Consider the following 15,809-nt stretch of genomic DNA (forward strand, 5'->3'; position numbering starts at 1 on the left):
ATTTTGTGTCTATCTAAGGTCTTTGGTTATGTTGGCTGCTTTCCTGAAAGAGCAGGAATGTAGATGGAGTCAGTGGTGGTGGGGACTTTGGTCTGAGAGATGAACTGCTTCATATAATTACAGCTATTATTTATGAGCTACAACTAATAATTATAACTTGCAGCAATAGTTTTGCAATAGTCTTGGTCATGTCCCATCTAGGAATCTTGCACATGCTAGTCCGCAGCGGCCCCTCGCGGTCGCGAATGGGAACTTTCTGCCCGAGGATGTCCGGACGGAGCCGAGCTCTGGGCCGAGGATGTCCGGACGGAGCCGAGCTCTGGGCCGAGGATGTCCGGACGGAGCCGAGCTCTGGGCCGAGGATGTCCGGACGGAGCCGAGCTCTGGGCCGAGGATGTCCGGATGGAGCCGAGCTCTGGGCCGAGGATGTCCGGACGGAGCCGAGCTCTGGGCCGAGGATCTCCGGACGGAGCCGAGCTCTAGGCCCCGAGCGATCGGCGGCCGCTTCGTCAGGAGGTGAGAGGTGAGAGTGGGGTGGAGCGTCCCTGGGAGAAGATGGCGGCTCGGTGAAGACAGTCGGACCTCAAGGGTTTCTGCGGCGGGTAATCTCATCGATGAAGAGCGGGGAGATGGCGCTGGAAGAGCTGGGCAAGCTCGAGTACCTGTCACTGGTCTCCAAGGTCTGCACCGAGCTGGACAACCACCTGGGCATCAACGACAAGGATCTGGGTGAGGAGCCGCGCCGTCCTTCCCCATCCCCCCTTCACTCAGAGTCAGATAACAAATAAACTTGCCCTTTATTCCAACTCGTCCATACCCTCCAAGATGCCCCATCTAAGTCAGTCACATTTGTCTGCGTTTCCCCCCATATCCCTCTAAATCTGTCCCTTTGATCAGTCGTTTTCACACCTTGCCCTTCCATATCTCGGTGTCTTCCCGACTCTCAGTCTGAAGAAAGGTCTCGACTTGAAATGTCACCCATTCCTTCCCTCCAGAGATGCTGTCTGCTCTGTCCCGCTGAGTTACTCCAGCAATGTGCCTATCTTTGGTGTAAACCAGCATCTGCAGTTCCCTCCTACACTTCAAATCTTTTCTAACTAAGTACCTGTCCAAATGTCATTTACATGTTGTTACAGTACCTGTCTGAACTACCTCCTCTGGCATCCTGTTCCTTTTACGTTTACCAAAAACACCTCAACGAAACAAGAATGACAAGTTTAACATTGAAACTTTGATTAGTAAACTCTTTACTAATTGAGAAGGATGCCATATCCCTCTAAACCTTTCCTATGAGATCTTGTCCTGTCTCAGCCTCCTGCACTACAACAAATAAACTCCTAGCCTGTCCAACCTCTCCTTAAAACACATACCCTAGGGTCCTGGAAACGTGCTCATAAATCTTCTCTGCACTTTTTCTCACTTAATGGCAACCTTCCTAAAGCAGGCAGACCAAAACTGACCACACTACTGCAAATAATGTCTCACCAATGTATTCTACACCTGTAACATAATGTCTCAACATTTATACTGACTACCCTGATCGATTATGGTCAATGTACCAAAAGCCTTCTTTACCACCCTACTTACCTGTGATACCACTTTCAGGGAACTATATTCTGCTCTACAGCACACCCAAAGGCCCTATCATTCATTGTGAAGGTGCTGCCCTCGTTTGACTTTCAAAATGAAACACCTCGCACTTATCTGCATTAATCTCTATTAGCCATTCCTCAACCCACTTGCCCAGTTGATCAAAATCCTGCTGTAATATTTGATAACCATCTTCACCATCTACTATACCACTTACTTTTGTATCCTCAGCAAACGTACTAATCATATATTTGAGCAGGAGGCTAGTTTATCTTGGCCAGGACATTGTGGCCCTAAGGGCCTGTTCTAGGCTGTACTATTCTATATAGTTAGAACATTTCTTCCAAGTAACTTCCAAGAACAATGACTGGTGGAAGAAAATGTTGGAAGTGCTTAGTAAGTTGGGCAGCATCTGTGGAGCGAGAAACAGTCAATGTTACTGGTTATGGAGACAGGTCCTTCAGCCCACAGATTCCACAGCAACCACCCATTTTAACTGAATCCTACACAAGTCCATGTTATTGTCCTTCCATTCCCTCTCTCTTCCCAACCAATAGGTAAAATTGTAAAATTTACAGTAATCAATAGAGAGAAAAATAGAGGAAGAGGCAAGGGTATCTCAAAAGCCACTTTGTTAAGGGCTGAAGGACTCTTTGCATGCTGCCTGACCAGCTGAGTGTTTCCATGAATTTCTCACTTTCTGATTTCCTGAATCTGCGTTTTTTTTAACACAAATTCTGGTCAGAATTTGCCAGGAGTTTGCAGAAAGAGGTTTTGAGCACATCCTTCAGTTAATTCCTCTGGCAGTACTACCCGCTGCACCATGCTACTTGGGAATCTGCATGTACAATTGGCAAGGAGGCAGAAAAGACTGCAGAGGCTGGAATCTGTAGCAAAAACAAAGAGAGCACCTCAGGGCGGCACATGTTCCGCAATGGTAGAGTTGCTACCTTACAGGGCCAGAGACCCGAGTTCGATCCTGACTATGGGTGTTGTCCGTATGGAGTTTGCACATTCTCCCTGTGACCACGTGGGTTTTCTCCAGGTGGTCCTGTTTCCTCCCACATTCCAAAGACTTGCAGGTTTGTAGATCAATTGGCTTCTGTAAATTATCCCTAGTGTGAAGGATCGAACGTGTGTACGGGTGATCGTTGGTTGGTGTGGACTCGGTAGACCAAATGACCTGTTTCCATGCTGTATCTCTAAGCTAAAAACCTGGAGGAACTCAACGTGTCAGGCCACATCTATGCAGGGCAATAGGCAGAGCACAAGAGACTTCAGGTGCTAGAATCTACAGCAAAACTGCAGATGCCGGAATATGAATCAAGGCCTTGATGAAGCGTCTCAACCCAAAACAATGTCTGTCCTTTTCCTCCTTCGATGCTACCTGACTCGCTGTGTTCCATCGACTGCCCTGCTTGTTATGTTTTGAATGAAAGTTTGCTTTTTCCTTGAATTCGATATTAGTGATAGAATCAATAAAGACCATCATTGTTTCTTCATAGTAAAATCATTATTATTTAGTGTTTTCAAACATAAGGATGAATGATTTGCTTTCAGTCAGATGTGTGCAATATAAAATGTTGGATCTTTTAATGTTATGGTGTTTTTCTGTTTCCAGCTGAATTTATCATTGATTTGGCTGAGAAGTACATCACTTTCGATACTTTCAAAGGAGCACTGCTAAAGAATGGAGCCGAGTTTACGGTAAGGTCCATACAGGACAATTATAATCTGTTCCTTACTTGTATAACAATCCCTTTTGCCCAAAGGAATTGCAGATGTTCCATCTTCTTATCGAGTCTACATCACAAGATTAGAAATTGTTCAGCCAGAGGTGAACACACTTCTCGGCATCTGCATTCAATGGCGTCTTGCGCTTATTGTGCTTCTTGTGCGTAGTGGTGGAAACAGGGCCGCGACGCGAATGCTCTTTCCTTGACCCTAGATGTTTCATAAATTCCCAAGATAATCTGACAAAAGGGGTCTGATTTGAACTGTCTTTAATCAATACAAGTCTTCCCATAACTAACCAGTCCGCCCTTTACTGAGACACTAAATTATTTTTTTAGATGCAAGCATTAGTGAAACAGTGCTTTGTATAGTTTAAACATATTTGATATTTCAAATTTAAGAGTCAAGGGTGTTTTATTGTCATATGTCCCAGATAGAACAATGGAATTCTTACTTGCAGCAGCACAACAGAATATGTAAACATAGTACACTGTAAACAATATAAATAAAATAGAGAGAAAAGAAAAGTTCAATGTGTGTATATATACACATACTCACATATACACATTTATATTGATTGTGTGTGTGTAATTGTATTGATTGTGTGCACACATACGTACACACAAAAAAATGCAAGAATAGTGCAATAATAACAATAATACTCTGTGTAGCTTACTTGAGGTTGTAGTGTTTAATAGCCGAATGGCGGTAGGGAAGAAGATGTTACAGTTTTCAGTCTCCTGTACCTTCTTCCCAGTGGCAGGGGTGAAGTGAGTGTACGGCCAGGGTTGTGTGGGTCTCTGATTATGCTGGCTACCTTTTTGAAGCAGTGATTCCAGTAAATCCTTTTGATGGTGGGGAGGTCAGAGCCGGTGAAGGACTGGGCAGTGTTCACAACTCTTTGCAGTCTTCCTCGTTCCCGGGCGTTCAAGTTGTCGAACCAGGCCGAGATGCAACCAGTCAATATGCTCTCTACTGTATACCTCTAGAAGTTGAGGAGAATCCTCTCTGACATACCGAATCTCCGTAATCTTCTCAGGAAGTCAAAGTGTTGAAGTGCTTTCTTTATAATTGTGTGCTGGGTCCAGGAAAGATCTTCAGAAATATGCACGCCCAGGAATTTAAAGTTTTTGACTCTCTCCACCATTGTTCTGTTGTTATAAACGGGATTGTGGGTCCTCATCCTTCCTTTTCCAAAGTCCACAATCAGTTCATTGGTCTTACTGATATTGATAGCCATGTTGTTGTGCTGGCACCATTTGGTCAATCGGTCGATCTCACTTCTATACTCTGACTCATCATCATCTGTAATTCGTCCAACAACAGTGGTATCGTTGGCGAACTTGAAGATGGAGTTCGCACTGTGTCCAGCTATACAGTCATGACTTTAGAATGAGTAGAGCAGGGGGCTGAGCACACAGCCTTGAGGTGGTCCCGTACTGATCGTTATTGGGGGAAGAAGTGTTTCTGCCAATTTGAACAGACTGCGGTCTGTTGATGAGAAAGTCGAGGATCCAATTGCAGAGGGATGCGCAGAGACCCAGTTCCGTGAGCTTGGTAACCACCTTTTTTTTTTTTTTTTCTTTTTTTTTTTTAAAATCAAACATATTTATTCAAATATTAAAATAGTATTTACAATACAATAAAACAAAACACCACCATAATACAAGACAAACAAATATGCTAAGCAACTTCTAAACAACTATATTGCAATCCTTGTACAGGATACATTCAACCCCCCTCGGTGCCCAGCGGTCGCGGAACTCCCTCAGGGTGCCCGTAGACAGGGCGTATTCCCTTTCTATCCGCACCCGGGTACGGACGTATCCCCGGAAAAGGGGCAGGCAGCCGGCTCGGGTAGAGCCCTCCACCGTCTGGCGCCTTGAATCTCGGATGGCCAACTTGGCCAGGCCCAGGAGCAACCCAACCAGGACATCTTCAGCCCTGGTAACCAGCTTTTTTTTTTTTTTTTTTTTTTTAAATCAAAAATATTTATTCACATATTAAAATAGTATTGACAATACAATAAAACAAAACACCACCATAATACAAGACAAGCTAAACAATTATATTGCAATCCTTGTCAAGGATACATTCAACCCCCCTCGGTGCCCAGCGGTCCCGGAACTCCCTCAGGGTGCCCGTAGACAGGGCGTATTCCCTTTCCATCCGCACCTGGGCACGGACGTATCCCCGGAAAAGGGGCAGGCAGCCGGCTCGGGTAGAGCCCTCCACCGTCTGGCGCCTTGAATCTCGGATGGCCAACTTGGCCAGGCCCAGGAGCAACCCAACCAGGACATCTTCAGCCCTGGTAACCAGCTTAGAGGGGATGATGGTATTGAACATCGAGCTGTAGTCTATAAACAACAGCCTGACATGTGTGTTTTTATTGACGAAGTGGTCCAGTGCAGAGTGGAGAGCTAGTGAGATCACATCCTCCGTTGACCTGTTGCGGTGGTAGGCAAGCTGCAGTGAGTTGAGGTTCTTGTTGAGGAACGAGTTGATATGCACCATAACCAACCTCACAAAGCACTTCATCACCACGGACGTTAGTGCCACCGGTCGATAGTCATCACCTTACTCTTCTTGGGCTCCGGTATTATTGATGTCCTCTTAAAACAGGTGGGAACCTCACACCTCAGTATTTGAGAGGTTGAAAATGTCCGCAAAAACTCCAGCCAGTTGGTCTGCACAGGTTGTGAGAACTTGACCGGGCATACTATCAGGTCCGGACGCTTTCCGAGGGTTCACGCCCCCCCAAGGATCTTGTGACGTCGGTGTCTGTAACTTCTCTCCAGAGATGCAGCCTGTCCTGCTGAGTTACTCCAGCCTCCAGCTTTTTGTGTCTATCTTTGGCAGATAGAACCAGGTGTGGTGAGAGGATGGGGGGATGAACAAAGGGAGAATAAAACCAGATGGCCCGGTGCATCTGTATGGGTGGTGAGCACACAGTATGGGTAGCTTGAAAATTGTAAAATTCACTATCAATACCAATGGGTTGTAACTGACCCAAAGTGGAAGGTGAGATGTTCTTTCAATTTGTGTTTGGCCTCTCCATAACAATGGCAATATACTGGGAATCTTTCCTGTTCCCTCTGTCCTGATATAGTATCTCGACCCAAAACGTTGATCTGCAGTTTTGCCTCCACAGATGCTGATTGACCTGCTGAGTTCTTCCAACCTTCTGATTTTGTTCTATATTCCAGCATTTGCAATCTCCTGTTTCTTCACTAACGTATATGTGTTGTACTGATGCTAAGTGTAATTCCACCCAAATTTAGTTTTGTTGTAGATTCTAATTCTTCGCACTGACTAATGTTCATAACTTTTGTTGTTTTTCTAGGATTCACTCGTCAGCAATTTGTTACGTCTTATACAGACTATGCGACCTCCAGCCAAACCATCAACTTCCAGCAAATGTAAGGAATGCAGCATGTTCTTTTTTGTACACACACAGTTGATTGGATTTTCATAGATTTATTGAATTTCCAAACACAAAAAGAGGCTATATAGCCATCCCAGCTGCACTGATTCCCTGAAAAACGGTTACTTTTCTCGTTTCCTTTTTCATTCTTAATGTTGAGCAAAACACACAGTGCTGGAGAGACTTAGCATTTCAACAGCATGTGGAGAAAGTGGACAGACGATGTTTCAAATCTGGAACCTTTTATAAACTGATAGGATAGAGGAAAGAAAGCTGAAAAAGAGAGGTGGGGGTGTGATGAAGCCCGGCAAGTGACAGGTGGATATATATGGGGGGGGATGATTGGTAGATGGGTAAATGTAAGCGACACAGGCTAGAGGTAAGGAGACAAAAACGTCTCCGGAAAACAGGCACCAGCCTGTGACTTGCGAGCTCCCGACGATGTCGCCTGCTGGCCCGCAGCCGAGACCCGGATTCAGGTCGCCGCCGCCTCAGCCACCGGAGCACCGTCCCCGCGCCGGGCCGCCCTCACGGGAGCGCCGTCTCAGCCCCGCGCCGGACCACCCTCACGGGAGCGCTGTCCCAGCCCCGAGCCAGGCCGCCACAGCCACTGGAGCACTGTCCCAGCCCCGAGCCGGACCGCCCTCACGGGAGCGCCGTCTCGGCCCCGCGCCGGGCCGCCCTCACGGGAGCGCCGTTCCAGGCCGGGCCGTCTTCACGGGAGCGCCGTTCCAGCCCCGAGCCGGGCCGCCACAGCCACCAGAGCGCCGCTCCAGCCCCGAGCCGGGCCGTCTTCACGGGAGCGCCATTCCAGCCCCGAGCCGGGCCGCCACAGCCACCAGAGCGCCGCTCCAGCCCCAAGCCGGGCCGCCCCCACGGGAGCGCCGTCCCAGCCTTCGAGTCGTGCCGCTGCCACCGGAGCATTTTAGCCCCGCGCCGGGCCGCCCTCACCGGAGCGCCGAGTCGTGCTGCTGCCCGAACGCCGCCACAGCTCGAAGACGGCCAGCTTCGCGTTGGTGAGTCCTGGCTGGCTCTACCTCCGGAGACGCGAGGTCGGTCGCAGGTTGGAGGCCGCCAGCTCCGCCATTAGGCCTCAGCGCGGACGGAGGCAGAGAAGAGGGATACGACAAGAAAAAGTCGCATTCCCCCGAAGGGAGAGACAGAAAGTGCTGTTTCAGCCCCCCCCCCCCCCCCCACCCACACATAACACAACCTAAAAACCAAAACGTTAACTAAACAAGACAAAAAAAACAACACAAAAAAGTAAAAACAGATGGACTGCAGGCGAGCCGCAGCCGTACAACAGCGCCGCCACTTCCAGATTCAATGTGATAAGCCATTCAATGTGATCATGGCTGAAATGTAGGACTCCGGGATGTGTAATGAGCATATGGGGAAGGGTGAAAGAGCAAGGTGACTGGGGGTGGGGCTAGGAGTAATGTGTCTGCCCTGAGGGAGAATGGGAGGTGGCAGGGGAGGAGGCAGGGCAAGAAGTATTCTTAACGTTTAACAACATTCTTAAATTTTATTCATTCTTGATTTTTCTTGTTTTTTTTCCACAGTGGAATTACCAAAACAAAAATCAGAAAAAGAGAAGATGAAAGAGTTATACCCTGCCCTTTGCATGGCGGATAACCCATCAATACGGGTAAGTTTGACATTTGCTTCTCTCTAAGATCCCTTCATGGAAATTTAATTTCTGATGTTTTTCAGTCTATAACTTCTCTCTCATTTAGCTGAGATTGTGACATTCATTTGAGGATAACTTTGCTCGACAGGCTAATTTTCATCTTTGAATGGAAATTGAAACGAGAAATATTGGATGTGGACAGGGTTGGGATTTGGGAGAGAAAATGCATAAACATTTGGGGGTGGCTTTTCATCAGGGCAGAGTTTGGATTTGAAACGCTTCGTATTTCTTTACTCAGTCCACTTATCTCATTCTCAAATCAGACAGTCGACATCTTAGGTATTTTGAAGGAGTTTTTGGAATATTAGTCATATATATTAGCTATTATTATTGATATAATACTAGATTTACAAAAAATGAAGCTTTGGTCCCTGCTTTTGGATCATCTTAGCTTTGTTTCTTGGGTATAATTTTAGGCTAAACTCTCTCTCACGCAATGTCACTTCTAGTCTCAGAACTCCAGAGTTTAAGGGGATACCTAATGGAAGTATATAAAATTATGAGAGGCATAGATAGGGTGGACAGTCATCACCTTTCTCCCTGGACGGAAAAATCAAATACTAGAGGGCATAGCTTTAAGGTGAGAGGGGCATAGTTTAAAGAAGATATGTAGGGAAACATTTTTTACATAGAAGGTGAGGAGTTCCTGGAACGTGCTGCCAGCATTGGTGACAGAGGCAGATATGATAGTGGCATTGAAGAGGCTTTTGGATAGGTATATGGATATACAAGGAATGGAGGCATAAGGATTATGCATAGATAGATAAAAGATGGTCTTGGCATCATGTTCAGATGAAGAAGCCTGTTCTTCAGCTGAACTGTTCTATGCAAGTCAAATTGTTGTCTTTTTAGGTGTTCACAAATAAAATCATTGGAGAAATCCCTGCATCTAATGGTATTCTATAAATACAACATCTGCCTGCGCAATATGTCCAAACAATACAATATTCTGTATGAATCGTAGAAAGGTGTTCTCCCATGAAAATCTCGTGTGATTCTGCGTTCAAAGTACTCAGTTGTTAGAAACTAAGCCTGCGATTTGTTTTGCAGACTTTTATGGATGAAGCTGATATGAAAGTGGCTGCAGATGCATTGAAAGAACTTGAGGCTTTGATGCCAACAAAGAATGATATTAAAAAAAGCAAACACAGGTATTTTTTTGCAGTTTCCTTTTAAATGTTTTTTAATAACTTGCTTTTCTTAATAGATCAGGAGAAACATACATCAAATAATGTGCAATAAGAGTACAGACTGAAGGTCCTAGGTCAGTTTACTGTTGTACTGAGCTGCAGTGATAGTGGGGTAGCTACAGCTTTGTACCATGAAAGTTGGGCACATGGGTAACAAGATGGAACTCTGCCAGGATTCCTGTTGTTCAGTGAATGTAATCAAATAGTGTATTTTCAGTCATTGGGAGATGGTTAAAGTTTTCCACATTTGACTAAATGCCCTGCAGAGCATGAAAGTTAGTTCTCTGACACCTCCTCATACTTCCCTATGGACCATTGTCCCAACAGCAAACATCAACCCATTGTCTCACAGGCAGGCTTTTCCCTGGTCCCAAGCAACTCATTTTCACCACAGATGTTTAATTCTTCTACATCACCACCTCACTCTAGAATTGCATAAGGACTCTTTAAACAAAGATCTAACCAGTTCCCCTTCGCCACAACTATATTTTTGCCTGGTTGAACTCATTCTCATGAACAATATAACTTTTAACACCACTCTCTTTAAATCATATTTATTATGTGCACGTAAAAAGTAGAGTGACAGGCAGGGCTCAAGCAGACATGGACACAAAGTGCTGGAGTAACTCAGCGGGTCAGGCAGCATCTCAGGAGAAAATGCATAGGTGACATTTTTGACCGAGAAAAGCCCTACATCATGGCAAACGCAGAACGTTGATGTGGATGTGAACAGCTGGGGAGGTGATGAGGTGGAATTGGTGATGCTCCTCCTGGCAATAATGGAGTCCCCGGTCTCTGCCACGCGAAGGTCGGGCGCATGGTGAGTTCCAGCGGTGAAGCCTCGGGCCTGCGGGTGGTCGAGTTGAGGAGTGGCGGAAGAGGGACCTGTCTGGAAGGGGGCAAGCTTGTGATCCTTAATAGAGCAGAGGCAGCATGCAGTTGAGAAGCAAAACGTACCAAAAGCATATCTGAAGCTTTCTTTCAAATTAAGCCATTTTTGGATTGGGTCACTGAAAGGAAGACATGGAAGGAATAAAATAAAGAAGAAATCCAGGGTGTTATTTCGAATGTTAAATAAATTATGATGGTAGACTATTGTTCAACTCAGCAAAGGACCTATTTTGGCTTCTTATCAGACAGTTTTTCTTTCAATTAATGAGTGATTGCAACATGGAATATAATTTCTTCGAGAGTAGTTGATGCAAATTTTAAGATCTTCTTGTACGCTGTTATTGGGGTGACCTTAAAATGTAAGTACATTCTGTTACATTCTGTGTGCCATGTGGCAAACCTGTGTTGTAAATCTCCATAGAAATATGGATGACTCTAAGTTGAAACCATCTCAGCATGTTCACCTTAAGCACTGAGGTATAAATCGGTATGTGGCTGGTGATCAAATGTTGGCCAACATAATGAAGTTTACCTAAATATTACCTGTAATCTCAGAGATTTCGCCTCTCAATGAGGGTGTTACACTGATTTTCCCACCTTAAACTGGATTTGGAGTTGTTACTCGGATCAGCTACATGAAAGAATAAATGTATATTTAGGACCTTTCGCGTGCCTTTCTAATGTTTTTCAATGTCCTTTCAACGTTGTCATGATTTATTTTAATTTATTAAATGTGGAATTGTGTTTCTCATTCACAGCTCTCATGAAAAGGGAAGGAGAAGGAAAAGGAGTCGCAGTCATAGCCGAGACAGAGACCGAGACCGGAAACGCCGACACAGGTCAAGGTCTAGATCACACTCCCGAGACCGAAACAAAGGAAAAACCAGCAGGCGGTCCAGAAGCAGAAGTCGGAGCCCGAGCCGAGATTATAAGGAACATGTCAGAGTCAACGAGAAGAGCTCTGAGAAAAGGAAAGAAAGACACGTCGACAGGCCTCCACCTGAGGAGCCATCCGTGGGGGAAATATACAATGGCAAAGTCACTAGCATCATGCAGTTTGGATGTTTTGTACAGCTGGAGGGTCTGAGGTATGGTGTAGCACTAAAGAAGCAGTGGGTATCGTTGCAACAGTCTTGAAGCTTGATAAGAAGGATGAGAATGATGGGAATATCGTTTTTCAAACTATGGAGGGGAGGGGAGGGGGGGGGGGAAGAATCAAACATGTTGAGAAATGTTCAAAGATATTGACACTGACAATTAGCATTGCATTGTTAAGACACCACTCAGAACTTTCCTTTTCCATCAGTTTCCTGCAATTGTGTACAATTTGCCAAATCACTTGTCAGTGTTTTAATTTCTGTCAAATAGTTTCTTACAGTTATTGCTGCAAGGAGGAATGTTTTCCTTACATGTTTATTGCTCAGCCAATACTTCCCAAATTCTGGATGGTGTAAGGAGGCATCAGAAGTGCTTAGAACAATCAGAAGTGCTTTGTGAAATGACAACCATGTTGCCTCCTTGTTTACTCAGGGTCATTAAAATAATAGATTTTTTTTGAAAATTATGCAAGAAATAATTCTTATGGCTGAGGGTAGTGCCATGATTCTTGCAATTTTATACATTTACAAGGCTCAAAACTGCACAATATTAATTTCTACTTGTACTAAGATGGCGGATGTGCAGGAGTGGGCGCCGTCTGTGTATGGCAGCCTGCCCGCAGTCCGTCTCTTCACCTTTTTTTATTTTAAGTCCTGTTTAAAAAAAAATGTTTGTTAGTTAGTTGGAGCTCTTTTATGTGGCCTGCCATCGAGAGTGGAGCGGCGTTTCCTGTCGGGACTGGCCAGGACTACAGCTTCGGCGGCGGTGCAGCGCTGGGATACCAACAGGGAGCGGGCGATGCCTTACCGGGTCGCCGTGCGGTAAGCTCCGGAGCGCTGTGGCTGCCGACTCCCAACATCACGGAGCTGGGGCTGCGGGCGTCCGGCCGCGGGCGGCGATGGATTTGGAGCGCCGCGGAGCCAGGGATCGAGTTCGCCGGGGTCGGAGCTCCAACCGGCGCGGCCTGAGGGCTACGAGTGCCCCGGTCTCCGGTCTCCAGGGAGGAGGCAACCGCTCCAGACTTTCCAAGCCGCTTGAGGAATTGTTTCACCTGACGCCGGAGTTCCATCTTCACGGCAAGAGGGCCCTGAAAACCATCGGACTGGCTGCAAGGCCACAAATGGGCCCCGACCTCGGGTGTTTCAGAGGAAGAGGACTTAACTTTCTGGTGCCTTTCCCCACAGTGGAAATTTTTGATTCTGCTGTGGGGGGACGTTTGTGTTGAACTCTATAATGTGTTGTGTCCATTTTCTTTATTTTTTTGTTAACCATTTTCTATGGTATGGAAACTTATTAGCTATTTTATGTAAACACTTTGGTGTCAATGCGAGTTGACTTAAAACGTGCTATATAAATAAAACTTACTTACCTACTTACTAGTTTTTTTTATTGCATTAAAAATATTTTAGTTTCTTTGAGAAACACTGCCTTACATACAAAGCTTCTGGAGGGTGCAGGGGCTGCTGTTAGGGTGTTAGGTGGGGAGTGTGAGAAAGGGTAGGGTGAGAAACGAAGCATGCCATACTGTGACTGAAGTACATCAGGAGATTATGCAAGTTCATTTCTCCACCATCTATTAATAATAATATAATAAACTTTATTACGGACTCGAGGTCCAGACAAGGGGCAACATTACATTAAAAAAATGCATTGCATATTAAATATCATAAAGTACATATCAAATCTTAGTATATCACTTATAAAAGCATCATAAATTATATATTTTTAAAAACACAATACATAAATTAAAAATCCAGATTAAAAGAATGATCTATGTCCTACAACGAGACAACGATACCAGTGTCTCCACAGCTGGGATTCGTAGCGTGTAGTGCTAATCCTTATGTTTGACAAGGCCACAATAATTACATTTTTAGAGTCATTTATCCTGCAAATGAATTTATACATGTGATTTCTTAGGATAGCTTCTAAAGTACTGACTCCTGCAGCCACAAACATATTTTAGATCTATTAAATCTGTTCTTAATATCATGATTGAGATATGGTGTTCTAGATTCCCATGCTTCTTGAAGCTTGATATTAGAATTTATACAGGATTATGTAGATCATGTCTCTAATTATTATTATTACTAATTTATGGAAACACTTAAATCGCAAACCTACCTATTGATTTTTTATCAGTGTTTTTTTTGGATGTTTCAGATACCAGCCATTCCTCAGGTCTGTGTCAATGCATGAACTGCTTTTAAAAAAATGTAGTTTTTCTGTTTTTATTCAAAAAATATGTCATGCGTATTGTATATAGATGTGTATTAATCATTGCGTTGTCGCTGTGCCAATAATTTTTTATTGCACTTTTTTAAGAAAACGCTGGGAAGGCTTGGTCCACATATCCGAGCTGCGCCGAGAGGGGCGTGTGGCGAATGTTGCTGATGTTGTTAGCAAAGGTCAAAGAGTAAAGATTAAAGTGTTATCGTTCACTGGGTCCAAAACAAGCTTGAGTATGAAGGTAATTACAAATAATTTCTAAATGAAAATCTTTGAGAGCAATTTTTAAACAATGTTCAAAACTAGTTAAGGCTTGTTGCATGTGTCAGGGTAATAAAAACATAGACCATCTTGAGCAAAACTTAAAGTACTCGAGCAACTCAGCAGGTCGGGCAGCATCAGTGGAGGGAATGGACAGGCGGTGTTTCGGGTCTGAACCCTTCCTCAGCCCATTTTGAAGAAGGGTCCAGACCCAAAACGTCACATGTCCACTCCCTCCACCGAAGCTGCCTTACCTGCTGAGTTCCTCCGGCATTTTGTTTTTTTGCACAAGATTCCAGTATCTGTAGTTCCTTGTGTCTCATTAGACCATCGTGATTGTAGCTTGGAGTCTTAATTTTGGGGAAAAGAACGAACTTCTGCTCTGAGTTAATATGAATCTGGTTTAATCGTTAGGATGTAGATCAAGAGACTGGCGAGGATCTAAATCCAAACCGGCGGCGTAATGTTGGTGGTGAAAGCAATGAGGAAACTGCCATGAGGAACCCTGATCGACCCAGCAACTTGTCACTAGTCAACACTCCCGAGGTAGAGGATGATGTGCTGGAACGCAAGCGGCTCACTAAAATCTCCGATCCAGAGAAATGGGAGATCAAGCAGGTGGGTCCTCACTAAGAAATTAACCTGTCAGATGGCAAACATAATATTATTGGAGTTTGTTTAATAAGTACCTTTTGAAGCTAGTGTTGAGCTGGTATTTCAGAAATAATTAATTAACAAAAAGACGATGCCAACAACTTTCCTGTGGTTGTGATTTCCTTCATAATTCATAATGTCTGATCCATAATGAGTGGCACGGTGAGGCAGCTGCCAGAGCCGCTGCCTCACAGCACCAGAGACATGGGTTTGACCCTGACTGTGTAGAGTTTGTAGGTTCTCCCTTTCTCTGTGTGGGTTTCTTCTGGGTGCTCTGGTTTCCTCCCACATACCAAAGACATGTGGGTTTGTAACCCTCTAAGTTGCTCCCAATGTGTAGGGAGTGGATGCAAAAGTAGAACTAGTGTGAATGGGTGATCGATGGAGAGCGTGGACGGTGGAACGAAGGACCTGTTCCCATGCTGTTTCTTTCTTTCAATCAATTAATCATTGGTTTCAAATGGATAGAAGCCACATGGCCACCTGAAATCTCCAGTTGCCTGTACTTCCTGGAATGGATGCAGAGGGTGTGAGGTGCTGATTCCTGAGGTGTATCAAATAAGCCTCTAGTAGCATAGTGCTGAGGCCCTGCCTCTGCAACACTCTCACAGTGTTCAGTAGAATCAAAGCTGAGGTCTGATGCATGCCTCCCATGAAAACTGTAAAGTTCAATTATATTTAAAAAAAATCAGAAACCTATAAAATTATCAACTTTTCATTGCTCACTAATTTTCATGCCAGGAGCTGCCATTCTAAAAACTGGGGTCTCTAGTTGTGTGCCGGGTCTGTAGGGCAGAGGAACCGAGGGATGGATACCTCAGAGTGATGTTGGGGACTGCTATTGGGACATGGCTCCACTCTTATGAGTTCAGCTGTGCAGCAGAGTGCTTGATGCACTGGGATCTGTCTATCTGAGTGAGACTGCCAGAGTGTGGGCATCACTGAATGCCATTGTTTCCCTTTGAAGCTGCCAGCAAAGTTTGATCCATTGTATTTTTCAGGAACAAATTACATTTGCAAGCAAGATTTTTTGTCTAACATTTTTTAT

At 44.8% G+C, this 15,809-nt stretch overlaps 1 protein-coding gene across 1 annotated transcript in view; it reads left to right on the top strand.

Moving 5' to 3' along the window:
• Positions 1-298: 298 nt before the first annotated feature.
• The window catches only part of dhx8 (DEAH-box helicase 8), a 44,890-nt gene continuing 29,379 nt past the window's right edge, over positions 299-15,809 (top strand). Inside the window, exons 1-8 of the mRNA XM_033035270.1 lie at positions 299-729; positions 3,212-3,297; positions 6,668-6,743; positions 8,311-8,396; positions 9,489-9,589; positions 11,278-11,607; positions 13,943-14,087; positions 14,522-14,725. Coding sequence (XP_032891161.1) covers positions 615-729; positions 3,212-3,297; positions 6,668-6,743; positions 8,311-8,396; positions 9,489-9,589; positions 11,278-11,607; positions 13,943-14,087; positions 14,522-14,725 — 1,143 coding nt within the window. The 5' untranslated portion in view covers positions 299-614. The remainder of the gene's footprint in view (positions 730-3,211; positions 3,298-6,667; positions 6,744-8,310; positions 8,397-9,488; positions 9,590-11,277; positions 11,608-13,942; positions 14,088-14,521; positions 14,726-15,809) is intronic.

The sequence above is a fragment of the Amblyraja radiata genome, chromosome 16 (genome assembly GCF_010909765.2).
Source record: "Amblyraja radiata isolate CabotCenter1 chromosome 16, sAmbRad1.1.pri, whole genome shotgun sequence".
Lineage (NCBI taxonomy): Eukaryota > Metazoa > Chordata > Chondrichthyes > Rajiformes > Rajidae > Amblyraja > Amblyraja radiata.